The sequence below is a fragment of the Pleurodeles waltl genome, chromosome 4_2 (assembly GCF_031143425.1).
Source record: "Pleurodeles waltl isolate 20211129_DDA chromosome 4_2, aPleWal1.hap1.20221129, whole genome shotgun sequence".
NCBI classification, from domain to species: Eukaryota; Metazoa; Chordata; class Amphibia; order Caudata; family Salamandridae; genus Pleurodeles; species Pleurodeles waltl.
In genome coordinates, this window is record NC_090443.1 from 321,826,086 (window position 1) to 321,848,438 (window position 22,353).

General features: G+C 48.1%; 1 protein-coding gene across 2 annotated transcripts in view; it reads right to left on the minus strand.

Annotated features, from left to right (window-relative positions):
- MGAT3 (beta-1,4-mannosyl-glycoprotein 4-beta-N-acetylglucosaminyltransferase) overlaps positions 1-22,353 on the minus strand; it is an 85,665-nt gene that overhangs the window by 51,933 nt on the left and 11,379 nt on the right. Inside the window, exon 1 of one of the 2 annotated variants that reach the window (XM_069231293.1) lies at positions 5,945-6,232. The exons of the other annotated variant lie outside the window; for it this stretch is intronic. Within the exon in view, the coding sequence (XP_069087394.1) occupies positions 5,945-5,979 (35 nt within the window). The 5' untranslated portion in view covers positions 5,980-6,232. Of the gene's footprint in view, positions 1-5,944; positions 6,233-22,353 lie in introns of those variants that run through there. 2 annotated transcript variants of the gene reach the window in all.

Here is a 22,353-nt window from a genome sequence, read left to right on the forward strand (position 1 = left end):
CCTAACTGGATGATTGCGCTGCGAAATAAAGAGAAAAAGTAGTCTAGAAACCATACGGAAAACATGGAGCCTCGAATGTTTCCAGTAGTTTACAGTTGCTCTTGAGGAGGGTTAAACACCGGAAAAGGCATGATGTATACATGCCTTTCACAAATGAAAACAAGCGGATTTTAAAAGGCAAGCCCACAAACCAAAAGTGACTGACATAACATGGACGTGGTTAAAATCCTGCTAAAGAGAGATGGAGCGCTTTGACCTCGCCCCTAAAAAAAATTTAAATTTTTTAAAAAAGAGCTTTCTGAGACTGCTGCTGCTGTCCTGCAGTGTTTTCATAACACAGCATCTGCTACTTAGAACATACAAAGACGAGCCGGAAACCCCAGTCAGAGTGGGGATTTCCAGCTTGCCTTCCCTTTCACCATGTGATATCGGTTCTTCATTGGGTGAATGTATGAAAGAGGCAGTATTGTGTGACACATGGTGGAACAGGGCAGGAGACGGTGCCAGGTTTGAAAATATGTAAGTCTGTACAGGGGATTTTGGTCAGCCCTCTTTATCCATTGGGCTGTTCAAGTGTCAATCGTATTTTTTCTTCCACCGACCACAGCATTCAGTTTGAGACAATAGATTATTTACTTTATCCTGTGGTTGCCATGCACTGTGAGTGATGGCATTTTGCAGGAACCCATATACACAGCTACCCGGAAAAAGTGCAGTACCCATGGAGAAGCTGGGCCACTTCCTTTTGCTAAATTATTTCGCACACAGCAGGTTTGTAAAAATAAATAGAAACCAATATTGCACTTGTACCAAGACAAGACCAGTTGGCTTTGCCAATGCTTGTTTTCTGTTGATTTGGGTACAGTTTAGTAAATGTTAAATTAATTTGCATAAATACATAAAATTAAACGAACATCACAGCAAGAGTAGTACTAGAGAACGGGGAAAGCAAGATGACCACCAGAAATTGTGTCACTGCCTTAGCAATTTCTCTGAAGACATATTGTACCATGCATCCCATAGATGCTGCCACAGAAGCCACTCAAAGTTCCAACAGGTCTGAAGTACCACCTCCAGCCATGAACCTAGAACACAGTGTCCTGAGGAGATGGAGCGATGCAGTGGGTCACCCCGTTGTTGCCAGAATACAGTTCAGTCTCTGCGGCCTAGTGCACAATGCCATCTATAAAAACAGTCCACTGTGTACAAGTTGCGGTTGTCTGCCAGTAATTCCTCTGGCCTGGAAATATATCAATGCCTACCCTAGGATACCACGGAAGGCACACTGCAATGGACCAAGATGAAATATGTAAATCAGGTTAAGTTCAACATACAATGTAGAGCGAAGGACTTTGAAAGGAGTCACCCATGACTGCTATGAAAGCAAGGAAAGTATGCAGCGAGAATTACTCAGTGCTGAGTTGAAATAAAGCACTTTTCGCAGATCTATACTGAGGGCTGATGGGGCACCAATCATCATGGAATAATCGCTAAGCACTTGCAGTGCTGAGAAACAGCACGTCTTGAATCAGCTTTCGGCAATAAACCCTACAGTATGCCTTAAAAAAGGCTCTCAGACGCCTGGTGTTACTGCGGGCATCTAAACAAAACTGGTGATGAAAGGAATAGGCGCTCCGACAGCAGGCATTGCACAGTACGCAATCAGAGCTCAAGTACTCAAATGATAGCACATAGGCTTGTGGGAACCATGCCTGTGACTCAAAACCAGCACAAGTGGTCGAAAGGTCCCCTGCAAACAATACAAGTACCACACCTATACCCTGCCCAATTAAAAATGGTGGAAATGCCCGTTGTGCTCCCCCTTTTCCTACCTCTCCTGAGCTTCTCAGAATGCCATGGAAAGTGTCAGCAGTGAACCTACACACATCACTCCTCAAATGCCAGTTAAGCCTTAGTGGTACGAAAAGGTCACCAGCACCCAATGCTTCCAGCACTTATGATAACCATGAATTTCAACAGGATGGCACAGCTATCATTTCCATGCGTCTTCTGCTGTCCACGAGCATGCCGCCTGTTCCACCTGTCTTTTGGAAGCCTAATCCATGCCTCGGAGCATTCTCGGAGTTCTAGACTACTTTCCTCGGGAAGGATCCGTTTTGCTAATTGCCATAATACATTGGAATGAAAATCGGAGAATCCAAGCCCATATCACCTGGCCCTCTAGAATACAAAAACAATGGTTTCATGGAAGAGGATTTGTTGGGGCACAGAGTTGAGTATGAAGGGAATGTGATGTGTTTGTAAGCTGTTACCGGGATGAGCTTGCAAGAAAATATTAGGTGACTGTGCCACTGCAGAATGAGTTGGGTTTAATAGTCTGGCTTGACAGCACAGCTGTTGCTAGACAATTATATGAGAAAGCTACATTATGTTATCAGGATTTGTAAAGCACCTATCATCCGAGGGGTATGCAGGCGCTGGAACAAGTGTGAAGGTCATCTGCAGGGTGCTAGTTGAAGAGACAAGTTTGCAGCTTCTTGCAGAAATCTAGAAGCGAGGAGGAGGCCCTTATGTGTAGAGGGAGGCTGTTCCTTCTTTTAGGTGCGAGGAAGGAGGCTAGGCCTCTTGTTCTGCCTTTAGGGATGTGAGGTGTGTGCAAGAGTGTGTGATGCAGAGCCTAGGTCTCTGGTATGCTGGATGAAGTGGAGGCGGCAGCTGAGGTAGGCTGGTCCAATATTGTGCAGTGCCTTGTATGCGTGTGTGAGGAGTTTTAATTGGCAGTGTTTGTGTATTGGCAGCCAATGGAGATCTCCAAGGTGAGATGTGATATGGGTGGGGCTTTGGCTCCACCCACATGCTTGCAGCCGGAACATGTTTTGACTGGGCAGACGTTGTGTGCTTCCACAAAAAAAGTGCTTGCCTCCCACAAAGCTCATTTTGTTTATTTTTCCAGCTTCTTGAGCTTGAATTTTCAGGGGCACACACATAGCATGGCAGTGCTATTAAATTGACTATGCCAGTACTTGCACTGATTTATGTTTACACTTAAAAGCGCATCTCGACCACTAGCCATTTGGGCGATTTACAGTGCAACAGGGTTGTATCTAATGTTGAAGATGAAGAACCATAGAATCACAGAGGCAGTTTCTGGCGTGGATGACAAGCTAGGTCGAAAATGTGTGCCATCAAGTGGACACTAGGTTAGGAATTATCTTAGTAAGTCTGCTTTGAGTTGTCTGAAAACTGTAAGTGGACCTGGTGTTCTTAATTTGGAGGGCATAGAGTCCCATCCAGAAATTGCTGCTTCAGAGAGGTAGATTTTCTTTTTGGAGAGTGAAGTTTCTGAATTTTGGAACTTTCAGTAGCAGGGAGTTTCGACTTCTAAATCATGTTGAACCTACAGAGTTCATGAGTAGGTCACCTCTGCATGGTGGCCTGTTTTTGTGAATGACAAATGCAAAAAGAACAAATGATGGACGGAATGCTTAACAATGCAAACATTCACCCCAAGTCACAAAGATCTGGGTTTAATCCATCGTGTTTTTTTGCTCACCACGCTACCCCAGTTTGGACCCAGCCATATGCAAATCAGTCTTGACCCTGTTCCCCATGGGAAACAGTCCAGTCCGAACTGCCAAGCCAGGTCCTCCTTGGACCGGAAACAAGCATCCTAGGACCAGTTTACAGGGATCACCCTTCATCAGGTAGGCTAGCTTGAATCTGGTGGCGCAGTGAGTATGGGACCTTCGTCAGGGCATACCCTTTCCACTAGGGGGACAAGTAAAAAAGAACAAATGATGGTCGGAATGCTGAACAATGCAGACTTTCACCACCAGTCACAAAGATCTGGGTTTAATCCATTGTTTTTTGCTCACCACACCTGTTTTTTGTGGACTAGGCCACAGAACATGAATTGTATTCTGGCAGCAACGGGGAGCCAATGGGTATCCCGGCCACACTGGATCAGCGCCTCAGGATATCATGTTTCTTTTCCTGGGTGTTTTTGTTACAAAGCATTTTTACCAGGTGTGTTGCCAACTGGGGAATTTATAGCAAAACAAGACTAAAACTCAACTTTAAAAAAACTCGGTAGTTTGTCCAATGGAAGCTTGAGACTGGTAGTATGGCCGAGTGTCATGCCTAACTGGGACCTACTTGTGATGGGAACAAACGTAAGGGTAACAAATGTCCATTGGCGAGTATGTGAAGGACCTAAAGGTGAATGTTCAAAGGAACAAGAAAAGTGAGTGTGTGCGCGTGCGCACAGTCACCGTCAGTATGCATACAATATGGTAGCAGTGTGTGCGATGTTACGTATGTGCAAGAAAAAAGTGTTCAGTGTACTAAAGGATTGAGTGCGCGTGTAAGAAAGTAGCTGTGGGTACTCTGGGAGGTCAAGGGTAGTTTTTTCAGAAACAGGGGAGTTGAATAAAATGTGAGTATGTGCATGGGTCACATTCTGTCAGTAACGGTGGAAAGGCTCCTCACTGTTCTCGAGTCACGCTGGACGTGTAACCTCACTGTTAAGGTGATCAGATGACTCCATGGCACTGAGACACTACCTTTTCATTCCTGGCCTTTGTGATTACATATCATTGTTATCGGGTCCAGTTAGTTCAGCCTAAATAAGTTAACTGGTCACCCGTCTGACTGTACTAGAGGTGCACTCAGGACCTTAGCGTCGGGGGGGGGGGGGGGCGTTTTAGGTGTTACACTACACCCCTCTAATAAATGTGTTTATTGGTAAATAGTTGGGTTCGGGTGCTTTCAGTCCGGTACAGTGAGGTGTCTGTCGGATTTCACTAGGAATGTTTACATAAACGTACACACACTCTACTCTCCCTGTCTGTTTTAAAAGGCTCCAGATTGGTTAATTGACAAATTATTGTATTTTCTCTCACTTGGAACTCCTAGCAATACGGATCCGTCTCCCTTTCCACTGTTCCATAAGGCCCCTCTCATGCGCCCTGCTTGTTGTATAATTTAATTTAACGTTGTGTGCCAGTGTGATTGTTGTATAATCTGAAGCTCTCTCACCCCAAATCCCCAGTGTTACTGATCAATCTACGTCCCTGGGCGCACTCGGAACTGAGCGAGGAGCGGCTCCAGACGGTGTGGTGGGGAAAACTTATCTCTGAGCCCGTATTTTGCCCAAGAGAGCCACCCCCTGCCTCCTCTCCTGCCTCGCACCTGAAGGCGCCCAATGCCGTGGGAGGTGGAAGTAACCGATTGTGATAAACCTTCCCCAAACCCTGGGTCACAGCTCTCCTACAACTTACTTCATGGACCTGCTTGTCGCATTGCGTCGCTTGTTTGCCCATGACAATGTGTCCTTGCCAAAAACGCGCCGCATTAACTCGAATTCAACCACCGCTTCCATCTTGGCGACTGCCTTGGGTGTTTATTTCACTCTGGCATTTAATTTGTACCACTGACAGTCGCCCCTCGGAAGTTCCACCCTGTCCCCTCCCAGTTCAGCACGTTACATCCACGAGGCCTCACGTCCCCAATCAGGAACGTGGTCCAGAAAAGCCGCGACAAATTACCCTACACCTGGCACCAGGCAAATGTGGGCACCTCTCAAAGTGCTTGGGGAACGAAATAGGTGTTCATGTTGGAAAAGGTTATCGGAATTAAAATGGCCAAAATCAAAACAAACAGTTCAAGTTTTTCCTGTGCCTCACTGTTGCAGAAAAATAAACGCCACGAACCCTCCTTTCAGTGATAGCCCCGTCACCTAATCTAATTAATTTCATTGGAAGCAAAGCAAGACTACAACATCCAGAATGCATTAGGTGATCACACAAACGTTCAGGACTAGAAACATTGGCCGTGGCGGTGGAGGTGGTCAGCCGAAGGGGATTGACTTTAATGGGATCATACTCATGTGTCGCACTCCACACGCATTCAGGGACCAACGGGTTCACAACTATGCATATAATCTTTCGCACCAACGCCCACTTAACCACTCCAAAACCCTTACCTTGCCCACAGGCACCCCCGAGACGCTCTGCACATTGTCCCTATGTCCAGTTGGAAACATCAGGGTGGTCCGTGAGAGGTGGACTGAGCAGACGTCATCCAAGGCAAGAGGCAGGACAGCGAAGCGATGGCTTCCATGCGGAAACATGTCGAGAGGCGGCGCGGCACTGCAGTGTGAGCCCCGGGTCGAACTTCAGTTTGGCCCCGGACTTCGGATTGGCTGATAAACCATAAAACTATAGACAAGCAGTCTTCTTTTATTGCGGCAGCCGGTAAGTACAGCAGCCAGCTCGCAATAGCACAACCCTGCAAGCGCCTTCAGTAACCAGGAGCGTTTTCTTGTTCAGTAGCTCCCAGTTAAAAAAAAAATGGGTTACCATTTCCTCCAGACGCTTTGCGATCTTCAGCAGTGATGATTCTCCTAGGGTGGAAACGAGTGGACCACCTATCTGCTGTTTTAATACCAAAACGCAGCCAGAATTGGAATAAAGTGGGCTTAGGTGCCACTGAACCTGCTGCGCTGTTGTCAGATATTCCCAAGAGAGAAGGAAATGGCGTGAGTGACAGTGAAATACACTTTTAGCATCGCCCAGAGGGGGTAGCGCTAATGCCAGAGTTCTCCAGTTTCCCAAACGCATATATAAATAGCTCAGCCCGGGAAAGGGAAGGGGGTGTTGCTTTACAATCTTGGACTTGTATTCTTGTCATCACATTAGAAACTCAGGACTACAAGTCACAGAATGCAAAGCAAAAAACGTGGACTGGCGGGCTCAATCACACGCCAACTGGGAATAGTTCAGAGCCCATAAAAACATCTATTTACACAGCCAATTCTTTGTAAAAGACAGGTCTAGCCCCAGCTGTATATTTCGTTTCAAACTCGGGTTCTTCCATTTCCTAGCGCCTCCACTTTTCACAGGTGTTTAATGGACCGTGTCTAGGGTGGCCACTTCTTTCCATGTCATTATCTACGCTATTTCCAGTTCTGAACGTTTGTATTATCACCTGATGCATTCTGGGGTCTGTAGTCGTGATTTGCTCCATTTGAACTAATTAGATGAACACACCAGTATGTAATCATTAGATGAGCAAACGTGCAGGACTGGCCACAGTAGCCGATATGGCCTGGAGTGAGATGGTAACACTATCCATGCCACGCAGACTACCACCGCCACCCGCGCCTTTTCTGCCAGATGCGCAAAGCATGCTGGGCCCAGTAGTCTTACATTTCCTATTATAAATACGGTCCCAAGAGAGCCGCCGAATAACGCGCGACTGCTCGAAAGGGAAGACGTTGTCCCGCGTGACCTGCGGCCACCTAGCAGCTGAGGGAGATTAAGTGTCCTGTCCCAGGATCACACGTGTCAAGGGAGCGGCCGACTTTATCTTGGTGCTGAAGTACTTGTGTTAATATTTGTTCGGTGCTTGAAATGAGAATTTAGCACACGCCTGGGATTTAAGCAGGTGTTTGAGCTCTATCACGTTCCTCGGGAGTCACTGCTGCCCTGCGTTTTCTTTCATAAGCATGATGATTTCCAGGTACTTCCCAACTACTCCACCGGCCCCCGCGAAGAAAGAGGGGTGGTTGTAAGGCTGTAGATCCCCGTTCTTTGCGTTATAATACGTGCCTTCCTGAGGACCCTTACGTTCACGCATTTACGAGCCATGAATGTGAATACGGCACGCACGATGGAAGCAGGGATCCCCAGGACGGGCTGCTGCCCCCCGCTATTAAAGTTAGGGTGGCACAGATCTCCAGGTCACTGGGACTTTCTGCCCCGTCCTGGTATTAAAAGTAGGGAGGCACAGCTCTCCAGGTCACCAAGACCGGCTGCTCCCTCCTGGTTATAAAGTTTTTTTTTTTTTTTGGTGGGGGGGGGGGGGGGGGGGGTGTACAGATGTCCAGGTCACTAAGACTCTGCCCCTCCTGTTATTAAAAATAGGGAGACACAGCTCTCTGGTTACAGGGACTGACTACCCCCTCCTACTGTTAAAATTAGGGTGACACAGATCCCCAGGTCCCTGGGACAGGCCTGCTACATTGTTAGAGTTCTCAAGCTCCCTAAATCCATGCCTGGGTAGCTCATCCAGGGTTTCACTTTGTATGCTGAAACCTATATTACTATGCATTCTGGACCTTATAGTCCTACTTTATTATATTACAAAACTATAGCTACACGGCCCAGAAGGCAGATCAAAAACCTGGAAAGGAGGAGGCACTTCAACTGGGGAGGCCTTGGAGCTCTGTTCCTCATATTAGGGGCACACAGCTCTAGGGGCCAGATGTAGCAAAGGGTTTTTCCCACTCTGTGTCAATGGGAAAATGTGTTCGTAAATATGGCCCCAGGTCACTAAAACAGCGGCCACTAGCCCTGGTCTGAAAGGTAGGGAGAGCTCAGAGCTCGAGGTCACTTGCAACCGCTGGCCTAGTCAGTCACTAGGAAACAGGGCACGCTTGGTATTAGGGAGCAGAGCACCAAGTAAACTGAAAAGATGGTCTAGTCAGTCACTAGGACAGAGTCCACACCTGGTGTTAGTACACAGAGCAGACCTTGAGGTCACTTGGAACAGCAGGCCTAGTCAGTCACTACGACACAGTGCACAACTGGTGTCAGTACACAGAGCTGGAGGTCATTTCGAACATCTGGCCTAGTCACTAGGACAGAGTGCACCCCTAGTTATAGTGCACAGAGCAGAGCACTGGGCCTTGCGCAACAGCTGGTCTAGTCAGTCACTAGGACAGAGTCCACGCCTGGTATTAGTGCACGGAGCTGCAGGGCATCAGGGCCGCTTCCCGGTGTTACAGGTAGGGGGCGCACAGCGCGCGAGGTCGGAAGGGGGAGGCTAGGCCGCTCTTATTAAAACGCTAGGTTACTTATTGTCTGAAGGCAGTGCGAGCACACGCCCTTTGGACTCTATAATAACCAACCCTGGGCGGGAGACTAACCAGGCCTCACCAGCAGAAGCCACTTGAAGGCGGATAGAAGACTAACCAGGGAGGCGCGCCGGAGTCCGGGGCCTCGGGAATGGGCTTGGTTGTCGTCATTGCCACGTTAGAGGCAGGCGATTGTGCCAGAGGAGGCTGCAGGGTAATTCACGGCTGTTGAAATTTGAGAAGAGTTACGACAGTGGTGAAGCGTGCGAACTGCCCGTACTTAATTTGTAAAAATGAAAGTGCCAGGGCCCTGGGCACTCTGCTGCAAACCAGCAACACCCACAGCTCCTGCTGGCGAATGGCAGTGCGAGCATCACCGACTCGCCATCGGGTTTGAAGTGTGACGTTGTGCACTATTGCAGGTCATCCCAAGCTGCAAGGATGCCTGGAAGTGCGAGTTGCATCATGCTGGATAATAAACGGAAGTGTTACACAACCGTGCCGAGCACCGACAAACACGGCACAAATTAAGCACTGCGAACGGCCAGTGATGCGAGCAAGGGGTTCCCCCCGTCAGTTAGCTCAGTTTCTGCGTCCTTCATGGTGTAAAAAGCCCAAGGTTGTGAAAGGGCACTCACTATGGAGTCCAGACGCTTCGCCGTGGTCCAAGCGCGCGGGTCCCTCGCTGGGCATTTTTTGGGTTGCCATCCCGCAGACAACTGAAACTGTGGGGCAGCTCTGCACTTTTCAGACCAGTTTCACTGAACACTGGGGGTAAAAACGCACGTATTACAGGCAGTTCAAAAGGTCTGATATTGTAATGTAAATAGAGTCTATTAATTTTTAAAATGTATATGGTATCTAGTTTCTCTACTGCACCCCCCCTTGCATTTTTCCATTCTGTTTATTCCCCTAGACTGTCATAATGACCTTCTTGGCGGGGACAATACGAAGAAAAAATGAGAAGTTCCACAAAGCTCTCACTCTTAGGCTGCAGACACAGAGCTAGACAGGTCACAGAGATGCACATTACCGGCTCAGATGGCAGTGGTCTTAATGTCATCAAACGCATAATCAATTCAATTCAAGATGATTGCTTACAGTGAATAAAACCATCGCAAAGTACCACATCAAAAATATAAAACCATGCGTAGATTAAAAAAAAAACAAAAAAAAAAAAAACATTCCCCGACCAGCGATTTTTGGTTAGGGCATAAAACCAGTTAGTAAGTCATGATTAATATTCCAAATGTAGAATTAGACATGCAAACCAATATCAAGTATCTATAAATACACCCCCAAAAATGCTTATGGGCTGATTATGTTCAAAATAGGAACTCAATGTTCCATAAAAACCAACCCAATGGGAGTCTCACAGACACCTGGTTCATATCTATTTTAGCAGCCCCCTCCTTAAAATTGTGGCAAAAAGCCACTAACCAGTACATCAGGATATCCCTAGCCAATCGTTTTTAGTTATATAAAATATGTTACCCTGTTACCTACAGTTTTTAGAATGTTTTCTAAAAGTGAGTGTGCGGAAGAGTCGCAGTGTGCATGCAGAAAGTGTCGGCCTGCTTCCTCCAGCGGTTAAAACGTTTTCTAAAATGTAGGGCTACAAAAAGGGAGCCTAACAAACGCAGAAAGAGTCAATGTGCTTCGATTGGGATAGAACAAAATTGGGGACAGCATGGAAAGGACGCCATTTCCACTGCCTGACTCCGTAAATCATTGTAATGACATTTTAGCGCAGACGTGTGCAATATATTTTACAAAATGGCATGAGAGTTGCGGGTGGTTCCCGATCTGTCATATACGAAAGTTTTGAAGTGTGATTATAAGAAATATCTGCGCGCGTCAGTCAAGTTTGGGCAAACGCACAAAATGTATGTTGTTGATTCTTTCTGTCTGGATCGACGACTGAATTGCATTGTCCATCTGAACGTCCAGAGTGGAGACAAGTCCTTTGAGGGAAGTTCACCCATCCTTACCCTCGTGTATTTTACCTTCTAGTAATATGAAAACGTGGCGTTCAGATGAGTCTGTGGTTTTAAACAAACACAAGTCATTTAGCTTCCAGGCCTGAGCTTTCTTGGATTTTTACCCTGTGGACAGGAGTGTAACTGACCTGTTTACACTTGCTTAAAAGACGGGCCTGTGAGCCTGAGCGCCACAGTGGAGATAGCCCGGGGCACAGGATAAATCCTCTAACCAAGGGGGTGACTTCTTACCGAATCTGACTTCGGCCCTGTTAAGTGAGGCCAAAGAGGGCTCGGGCGCTTGTTCCAACTTTTTGCATAAATGTAACAGGCTTGGCTCACTCGGCCACATTCCAGGCGAACTTGTGACAAATACAATATGATATAGGATTATTTTTTCTTTGGTAAAACAATACAATGTTTTGGAAGCAAAACAAGCCTAACCAACGTAGTAGATGAAGCACCCTCAGGCGTTATGAAATAAAAGGAATGGCATGAAAGAGAATCTCTCAGCAATAGGTCTTCAGACCTCTACCTGAATTTCAATCAGTTTGGGCCAGATGTACAAAGCAATTATGCAATCTCAAGCCCGGCAGTTTGTAAAATCACAGGGTTTACCATGCAAAATGTCTGCTTCCTATTTACTAAACTCATTTTTTGAGTCCATAAGGTCTTTCTGACTCACACAATGGATTTTTCGATCTATTCCTAATCGCAATTAGAAAGGGGATTGAAAGGGGCTTCTCCTAGTTTCGAGCTGCAATGGTATAGATCGACAGTTTGTGACTGCAGTTGCGCTTGCTAACTACACTGTGTAGTGGAACAGAGGCGGACCAGCTCTGGCCTGGAAGCGGCACCCCCTCTTACATGTGCAAAGATGGCGGGCTCCTAAGTGCAGCAGGCCATTATAGCGGAAAGCTCAGATTTGGGGTTCCTTTTGGACTGCACTGGGAGGCTCGTTTCTGTAGTCGGAGAACGAGCATGCATGCGTGGGCTGGAAGAGGCCCACCTCCCTCGTCATACGCATGAGTGCTCTGAGCTGTCAGGTTCAGAGGTTTCAGCATGCACACGCGTGACGTGGCAGGGATGTCACCCCCACACACACAAGTCCGCATGATGCTGCTGGCAGTCCAATACGCGATGATCGAACAGTGAATGCAGCACGTGAGTGCCCTCGAATTTGATGTGTGATGCAATACGCATCCTGGTCCAGCAGTGCAGTAAAGAGACATAACGTCTTCACTCAGGTCATGTTATGAGGGTGATGTCCGGAGACGCCGCAGACCAGCCCAGAGGTATGCGATCCAGGAAAGGAAAGATCAGGAAACTAAGAGCTACATGTCAGAAAGGCGGCCTGGTCCCCTGTCAGTGGGCTCTCCCCCACACTTCTCTTATAGACTCGCCCCGAACTGGACTGGGAGTGCGACAAGGATGGGTGGCAGCTACGGAGAGCGTGACGGGGACATAGTGATGCGCACGACGAAGGTTCTGGAAGCTGAGTGTGCCAGGTATAGGGAGGGTGACTGGGAGTGTCAGTAGCGTAACAAAGGCCCCCCGGCGCGGGGAGGGGAGCAAGCTCTAGGTGGGGCCTAAGCACAGCGCCTGGCCCGAGTCCGGAGGACACCCCTCCATGTTTTGTGCTGGGGGGGGGGGGGGGGCACGTTCCAGTTTCGTTACGCCACTGTGGAGAGTGTGGCACGCACAGACGTACGGCAGCCACGGACAGAGTAATGGCGGCTGTAAGTGTGAAATTGATGAGGCGGGAGAAAGGCTGGGGGGAGGTGGAGAGTGAGAGGGACGGGAGAGTGTCAGCGAGGGAAAGGTGGTAGGGGCTGGGACTAGCATAGAGTGACAGGGATTGGGGGAAGTAGGGTTACGATGGTGTAGGAATAGGATTGTGACAAGACTTTTGAGTGGGTAGTAAAGTAAAACAATGGGACCAGAGTTTGCAACATCACTATTACCCCCCCCACACACACACACACATTCCTAAACATTTTGATCGTGAGTGTTTGAAATAAACACTACAATTGCTACTTCTGGAGAGAGACAGCCATGTCTTATCGGTAACAAACCCCCCTCCCCCCACATACAGCTGCCCATCCACCACCCATTCACCGATACTTCTGCCACTTCCTCTTTCAGACTCCTCTTTCACCCGACAAGCCTGCCCTCGGCCTGGCCACAGTACCGCCTCTGCTACTGCGCCCTGCCCCACGCAGCCTAGAGCACTGCGCACTACCTGCCTGCCATACTCCGCAGACCAGGGCCGGAACCCATAGCTCTGCCACACCTCACCTCCTGCCCAGCTACCTCTGCTCACGTACCCCACCCGTCACCACTCACCGGTTCCCAAACCCGCGCCCCACATCACCACCCACCACTGTGCCAAAGCACTGCCCCACGGCAGTCACAACCCACCGCGTCTGTGCCACCACACACCCCTGCCCCACCAATCCTTATCCATCTGCCACACACAATGCCCATAGCCATCGCTGCCCACCTACTCCTGCCCCCCGGACTGGAGTTCTGTGCCTCTGGAAAGGGACTCTACGTGAGCCTCCGGAGGAGAACGTGGTGCAAATCCAGTCCTCTGCGGGTACCCATGAGTGCAAGGCATAGCGATCCCTATTGTACAGATCTGAGGGTTTTAGACCCACCTGGCACATACAGTGTCCGTCAAGAGGAGCAGGACAACCAGAACCTAAAAACTGCCCGACTGCCCTGCCTCAAAGCGACAAAACGACCTGCTTTGTCTTGAAAACGTCGAACCTATGGCTGTCAACTAATGCACCATCACAGACAGAAAGGTTCTCACTCCATCACTAGCGTGCCTTGCACCCATGGCTGCCAGCCCACACTGTATACAAAGCCAGACATGCCATCCTCCTTTCTTGCCAGGTCTGGCTTGATAACGCAACTGCAGCAATGCCTATTGGTAACTACAGACATTGAGTAGACTTTGGCTCCTTTCGGGAGTAGTTCTCCCTGACATGCTACATGCTATTGGCAGTTTGGTGTATCATTCCACCTCCTACGGATTACTTAGATTGTAATGCGCGAAGGACTATTTTATATCTCAGAAATACCTTGAATTCCCACACAATATTTTTTTTTTTTTATCCTACAGCTGCACTGCATACGGAAAAACAATTGTTTTTGGCTTTGCTTCCCCTGCAAGTATTTTAATGTTGTAGCTAAGACTCAAATTAATAGCCCGTTCTATTGGCTTTACCAATACTTGTTTATTTTAGAAGGCTGAATAGCATAGCGCTCCAACTAGTTCTAGTTAACTCACTCACATGACATCATGTCGGACAATAAGCAAGTGAAATAACCATGACAGCACCTAAACACTCTGACATCCCTGTCCACACCCACTAAACTCTAGGACACATCAACCTATCAATTATTAAAGCACCCCTGTTGTAAACAACAAAGAACCACAAATGCGGAACTCATTTTACAGCTCATAACCTTAAACAAACCCCGGGTACGGCCGATTCAAAGAAATGAGGGCGAAAAGGTACCAGACTCCGCTGGCACTGCCAGGCCATCATAATGGCAGAACGGACGCGATATAAATGAGTCTAACATAACATAGCTTTGTTGCCACTTGAGCGCTAGCTCTAACCTGGCCAATGTGCTGTTTGGAAGCCCAGCAATAAAAAATAAAAAAAATACATTATTTTGCATGTGATTCATTGCACTTTAACAAGATGCCAGGAAACCATGCTGCGTTAAAAGGGATCCAAAAATTGATAAATAATTCTCTTTGTTTCCATTGACCTCTAAGCGCCTTTGTTCCCTGGCTTAGAAAACTGCAGAGCAGCTTCCTTTCTGAAATTTGATATATCCTGACTCCAGCACAAAATACAGTGCGCCTCGCAACTCTGACGTGATCCTTGAACAGGGCTGCGCGGAAAACAGAAAAAATAAACTGAACTTGAAGGCGACTGGGGTGTCAGTAGTCTACACCACACAACATCTAAAAATACATGAAATTCACGAGTTACACGACTGCCTTATCTTAGGCTCCCAGCCATGGAATGCTACTTTAACCTTAACCCTCCCCAGGCTATACACTGCTGGTAACTAATTGATTATATGTATACAATACATATTTGTGTATTTATTTTATGGTTATCTTTTGTTTTGGGACATAGAAGGGTTTTTTGATCCCTGTGACCCTTTGTCATGATTTCCATGCAACTCTAAAACACACATTTGTCTATAAATAGGATCTGCTTGTATGCTTTTTTAAGCTATATCGACAGTATTGACCTACAATACCTCATCAGCTACATCTAAAGCATCAAAGCAAAACGTACCTCAAGCCCCATCGCCTACACAGAATATTTCCAGGGACACCGTCCCTTTCCCCTAGATGTGGCCATGACGCCACCTTTATTCATATGACATCGGAATGCCTGCTGCTCCAAACCACCTGGTCCCATGTAATGGAACATATCTTGGAGATAACTGACACCCCACTCCCTCAGGATCCACTCCTTTGGTTTCTAGGGGTCACAAGGAGAACTAAACACACCAAGCACTAATTACAATTTGTAGGCCTCGCATTAATTTTGTTTAAACAGATGATAGCCATGTCTTGGAAGGTGCTCGAGCCTAAAGAGATTGATAGCTGGCTACGAATGACCTCATGATGGGCTGCAACGGAGGCTAGTGCTCTGGCACATGATCGTAGGCTTCGGGGAAGCGTGGCTACGCTCTGGGACACGTACTTGCTGAAGTTATCAGATAAACTGACCTCCTGCACCACAAGGGGTGCGGGCCCCAGTGTCCCACCCTTGGTTGTTGAGGTAAGGGCTCCACCCCAACCATTACTCCATCACCACTGAATGTTTCTCACTACTTCCTCCCCACCTGACTGTGCCCGAGAGTAGTTTGTTGGTGACGACCTCTGTGCCTACTGCCGGCCACCTGGATGTACCCCCCTGATCTCCACCACCTGCTTCATAATAAGATTAATCTCTGACGCGGGTTACCTCATGCGATACAGCATTGATATCATTTTATAGGATAATGCAGACGAGACACTATCAACTGTTACTTACCCCCCTTGTTCTTTCCCCTTCTCCCCCAGCATGAATGACATTGTCTGGCAGTGTCGTAGCTGTGTACATACATATGGTAAAATAATTGACAGGTGTTGTAGTGATACATCCTCTGGTGGTACCTCCTAAGAGTCACAAGAGTCGGATTTATACCCCCTGGTGCAATGACTTGGTCAATATGCCAATACAAAAGAGAAATCTAGCTGTACTACAACCCATACATGGCCTAATGAGCAATACTGTGTAGGAAGTGTTTCTTGGTAATAAGTCCCACAACGTAAGTTCAGTAACACACGTGAACTTCAAACCCTCTTTCATTAATGAATAACACACACAGGTAGGTATTGAAACAGGACATTTATTTTAAAATGTTTATTTTAACATCCTAACCTAGTGCATAAAAATGCATTGTAAACCAGCAGGATATAAAAGGGTAATGCAGCGAGACATATCATGGAAAATTAAAACAAGCAATACTAACACATTGATTTAATATTGTCCTAACATCATTGAGGTATTTCTAAGTGCTACGCTAACTTTTTAGCCAAAGCCAGTGGTTCCCAACCTGTGGTCCGGGGGCTCACAGGGGTCCGCGAAGCCTCCTCAGGGGGTCTGCGACTGCTTAGAAAATTATATAATGTTAACAATTTGGGTCTCCAGCTTTCAGTAACGACTCATTGGGGGGGGGGGGGGGTCCCCGGATTCCAAAAAAGATTCAGTTGGGGTCCCTGGGTTCCAGTAATGAAAAGTGGGGGTGCACAGAAGTCAAAAGGTTGGGAATCACTGGCCTAAGCCCTAAATAGTCAGCCTGATCGTGAGTTTCAGAGAAAGTTTGCGAACCGTTTTCTTTCAGAAATAGCAAATATTGCAGCTTGGAAGAGGCTGGAACATAAACCGCAACCAGGTGATGCTGCAAAATGGTGCGCAGCAGCCCAGGTGCGAATCCCACTCTAAAATATAGTCCGAAGAGAGTCCTATACCTTGGTTTTTCAGGATCTGATTCTCGATCCTTGCTTATATTTTGAAAAGAATGATGGGACTAGCAGATACTAAACTAGTAATTACTCAAAACAATCATGGCAAGAAATATTTCAGCTCAATTATAATTTTGATAACGCAGGTGCATACACTTGTACGCATGCTAAAAACTGCACGCTTTCAATTAAAGAAATTCAAAAGTCAAAGTCAAAACAAGACCGTGAATGTATAACAAGCAAGGAGTTATATGAAGAGGTTGCCCTGCTTAGGCCAGTGACTACCCCCCGTTCCTGCGACCAATAACCCCACTTTCTACAGTCATTCTCGCTCATCCTTTAAATAAACCCCCCACGTGCCCCTTCACCCGCCAATCCATCCTCATAGCAGTCAGCTAGACCATGTCATGAAGGTGACTTTCAGCCAAGCACGGTTTTAGACCGAACAGAGCGACACAAGCAGTACCTTGTAGTTCATGCTTATGAGAACAGTGACGATGCTGGCGGAGCTGAAGGACCCTGGGGCCTGCACTCATTCACCTAACTCAACCCCTTCAGCCCTGCCAAGCTGCCCACATCCATGTGTGCTGAGCTGCTCCAGTCCATTTTTTTCTTAGAATTTTGGTACTTGTAGTCCTGTCTTATAATGGAATAAATACAAGTCAGACATGCCAACAGACCCGATTCAGGTGAGAGATTCCCGCTTTTTAAGCCAAAAATTGGCTTTATTTTGGATACCTTCTGCCTAAAATTGCCTCTTCAACAATAGTAGTTAATGGGGAAAATACATGTCCCCGATTTTCATTTCAAAGTCTCCCACTTGCCAGTTATAAACTGTTGACATGTATGCAAGTCCCAACATTCAAAGAAGAAACCCTGGACTAGAGCAGCACATCATCACACCTGAGAAACTATCGCGCTATGCCTTTTAAGGGATTGAGAAAAGGAAGGGCTAGTGGGCCAGTTTGTAGCAGCCCCTCATCAAATGATTCACCATTCCTCCTGTAACTGGGCATGCATTAACTGTTGAAATGTGTGGGGTTTATATTGCTCTACAGCAGGGGGTCTTCTAACTGTGGGGCACGCCCCCCCCCAAGGGCAGCCTCAAGTGATCCAGCGTGGGCACCAGGGTCCAGCCAAAAGAAGCATTACACAGATAGATAGCAGTGCTTTGTTTTAGGCAGAAAAACATTTATTCAAAAAGGTAACAGAACTTAACTACAAAGGGATGGGTGTTAAGTTTGAAAATCACTGCTCTACAGATAACCAAAGAAATATGCACCTCCTCTCAAAAATATCCGCACCTACTGTCCGTTTCTCCACCCTCATTGTGAAGAGATGGGTGGGAGTAATTCCAATATTAAACATGGGTTTTCTTGGTGAGCCCTCGCACCCCTCCAATATGCCACAGGGTGCGCTTTCCAGTCACGTGGCCCTCACCCCTTCTAATGGAGGGGAATGTTCGCTCTGCAGTGACTGAGAAACATACAAGGAGGTAACTCACTATTAAATATGAAAATGTGAATCTGAAGACTACGTAAACCAGAATGCACTGGTGGTCAAAATGAAACCCCAACAGCTGTAATACTTTAGAGCAACGGTACTCAAAGTACGGCCCACGGGCCGCCAGCGGCCCCACGGACCTAACTTGGCGGCCCGCGAGACGCACACCAAACGCAATAAACAATGGCCGCCATATGTAAACATAGAAGAGGGCCGCGGGAGCATGCTCCCGCGGCCCTCCTCTATGTTTACATACGGCGGCCATTGTTTATTGCGTTGCCCTGACGATCGTGGAAGCCAAAGCCCCATAAAAGTCATCGCTTGCAGCTAACTTTTACGGGGCTTTGGTCGTCTGCTTGCTGTCACCGGCTCCACGTCTGCTGCCCGCCTGCCTGCTGTTCCAGATTTGTGACATCTTTACAGTGCTTTGAGTCAGGTAAGGCTCTTTGGTTATTTATTTATTTGTTTTTAATGTAGTGTGTGTTACTGGGGTAGGGGTGAGAGCAGATGGCGCTGTGTGTGTGCGCGCTGTGTGTGTTACTGGGGTAGGCGTGAGAGCAGATGGCGCTGTGTGTGTGCGCTGTGTGTGTGTGTTACTGGGGTAGGGGTGAGAGCAGATGGCGCTGTGTGCAGATGGCGCTGTGTGTGTTACTGGGGTAGGGGTGAGAGCAGATGGCGCTGTATGTGTGCGCGCTGTGTGTGTTACTGGGGTAGGGGTGAGAGCAGATGGTGCTGTGTGCAGATGGCGCTGTGTGTGTTACTGGGGTAGGGGTGGGAGCAGATGGCGCTGTGTGTGTTACTGGGGTAGGGGTGGGAGCAGATGGCGCTGTGTGCAGATGGCGCAGTGTGTGTTACTGGGGTAGGGGTGAGAGCAGATGGCGCTGTGTGTGTGCGCGCTGTGTGTGTTACTAGGGTAGGGGTGAGAGCAGATGGCGCTGTGTGCAGATGGCGCTGTGTGTGTTACTGGGGTAGGGGTGAGAGCAGATGGCGCTGTGTGTGTGCGCGCTGTGTGTGTTACTGGGGTAGGGGTGAGAGCAGATTGCGCTGTGTGCAGATGGCGCTGTGTGTGTTACTGGGGTAGGGGTGAGAGCAGATGGCGCTGTGTGCAGATGGCGCTGTGTGTGTTACTGGGGTAGGGGTGAGAGCAGATGGCGCTGTGTGTGTGCGCGCTGTGTGTGTTACTGGGGTAGGGGTGAGAGCAGATGGCGCTGTGTGCAGATGGCGCTGTGTGTGTTACTGGGGTAGGGGTGAGAGCAGATGGCGCTGTGTGCAGATGGCGCTGTGTGTGTTACTGGGGTAGGGGTGAGAGCAGATGGCGCTGTGTGTGTGCGCTCTGTGTGTGTTACTGGGGTAGGGGTGAGAGCAGATGGCGCTGTGTGTGTTACTGGGGTAGGGGTGAGAGCAGATGGCGCTGTGTGTGTGCGCGCTGTGTGTGTTACGGGGTAGGGGTGAGAGCAGAAGGCGCTGTGTGTGTGCGCTGTGTGTGTTACTGGGGTAGGGGTGGGAGCAGATGGCGCTGTGTGTGTTACTGGGGTAGGGGTGGGAGCAGATGGCGCTGTGTGCAGATGGCGCAGTGTGTGTTACTGGGGTAGGGGTGAGAGCAGATGGCGCGGTGTGTGTTACTGGGGTAGGGGTGAGAGCAGATGGCGCTGTGTGTGTGCGCGCTGTGTGTGTTACTGGGGTAGGGGTGGGAGCAGATGGCGCTGTGTGCAGATGGCGCAGTGTGTGTTACTGGGGTAGGGGTGAGAGCAGATGGCGCAGTGTGTGTTACTGGGGTAGGGGTGAGAGCAGATGGCGGTGTGTGTGTTACTGGGGTAGGGGTGAGAGCAGATGGCGCTGTGTGTGTGCGCGCTGTGTGTGTTACGGGGTAGGGGTGAGAGCAGAAGGCGCTGTGTGTGTGCGCTGTGTGTGTTACTGGGGTAGGGGTGGGAGCAGATGGCGCTGTGTGCAGATGGCGCAGTGTGTGTTACTGGGGTAGGGGTGAGAGCAGATGGCGCGGTGTGTGTTACTGGGGTAGGGGTGAGAGCAGATGGCGCTGTGTGCAGATGGCGCTGTGTGTGTTACTGGGGTAAGGGTGGGAGCAGATGGTGCTGTGTGTGTTACTGGGGTAGGGGTGGGAGCAGATGGCGCTGTGTGCAGATGGAGCAGTGTGTGTTACTGGGGTAGGGGTGAGAGCAGATGGCGCTGTGTGTGTGCGCGCTGTGTGTGTTACTGGGGTAGGGGTGAGAGCAGATGGCGCTGTGTGCAGATGGCGCTGTGTGTGTTACTGGGGTAGGGGTGAGAGCAGATGGCGCTGTATGTGTGCGCGCTGTGTGTGTTACTGGGGTAGGGGTGAGAGCAGATGGCGCTGTGTGTGATAGACCGGACCCTGCAAGGGTAAGAACTGTGCTGCTGTATCTTTGTCTTGTAATGCTTAGGCACCAAGTTAGACCTTTGTTTGTACAACCTCTAAACAATAATGCTTACTTTTATAACGCATACCCACCAACCCAGTACAGCCAGAGAGAAACCATCCACCCATGAAAACTACCAAAAATCAGATGACAATCCCAATATAAATCAAACCATTTGTGAAGTGTCCAGTGGGGTACACTTTGTGTGATGGGCAAACACCTTCAGCTTACTCCTCCTCCCAGGGGTGCGGATGATAAATGGCTGCTGCATCTAATTAAATGTCTCTTGTGATTAGGATAGGGATATACTCTGGAACATTCCCATTTGGCTCTTGTGATTAGTGTAGGAATATACTACTAGAGCCATGGCTGTTGAAAATGTCTTACAATAATACACTTTTTTTTATCTGGCCCCTGGCATTTCGCGCACAGTTGATTTCTATTGCTGTGTGACCCAGCATGCTGAAAAAAAACAGTTTCTAAAAAGAGGCCCGTATACCATTCATTGGCCTCATTATCACTCTAGTATTCCTAGCAGGTTGCAAGCATAATTGCAAAAAATACTTTTTATAACATGGTCCTCTGGGAATCGGCAAAGGCCAGCATGTGTGTTGCCAATTGTTAGATTACGGTATGCTTTGTTTCCTTTTACACATCACTTTATATTATTTTGCTGTTGTGCACAGAGGTCTGTAGCGAGACGCAGTGTTGGTCTATTGGTCGTGAGGCGGTGTCGGTCCATCGGTCGCTCATGAAGTGTTGTCGGTCGTGAAGTGGTGTCGGTCCTTTGGCTGTGAGGGGAAAATCTGATTCCTGACCCTTGAAAATCATTGCACAAACTTGCTGAGACCAATGGCCTACAGTCCAGTTACCAAGCCTTGCAAACGACCCAGATCCATACAGAGTGAACACAGATCATTCCAGGCAGCATGGGAAGAAGAGTACTTGTTTGTTGAATGGCCAAAGGATAAAGCTACCTGTTTGCTTTGCAAGGAGAAAGTAAATGTTCTTAAGAGATATAACCTGGAACGGCACTACAAAACTCGACATGCAAGTTATAGTGAGAACTTCCCATTGCACTCACAACTGCGTTCAGCAAAAGTGGCATTGTTAAAGCAAACACTTCTTTCCCAGCAGAAGCTCTTCTTTTGCCAAATGAAGGAATCTGAGGCTGTTACAGAAGCATCATTCAAAATATGCTACCTGCTTGCCAAACATAAGAAGCCATTCACGGAGGCAGAGCTGGTGAAGAAATGTTTCCTTTCAGCAGCTGAAACTTTGTTTGAGAACTATAGCAACAAATCCAGCATTTTAAAAGAAATTGGTGCCTTAAAGCTATCGGATTCCACTTGTGCACGCAGAATAGAGGCAATGGGTGAAAATATCCAGGAGCAGGTGATCAAAGCTGTCAGAGAGTCACCGTTCTTCAGCATTGCCATGGATGAGTCCACAGATATAGGCGATGTGGCCCAGTTATTAGTTTGGGTGAGGTATTTGGACCAATCACTTCATCCCAAAGAAGAGCTCCTGTGCCTTCTACCACTGCACGGGCACACAAGAGGAGAAGATATTCTGGACAGTATCTGCAACTACTTCGAAACACATCAC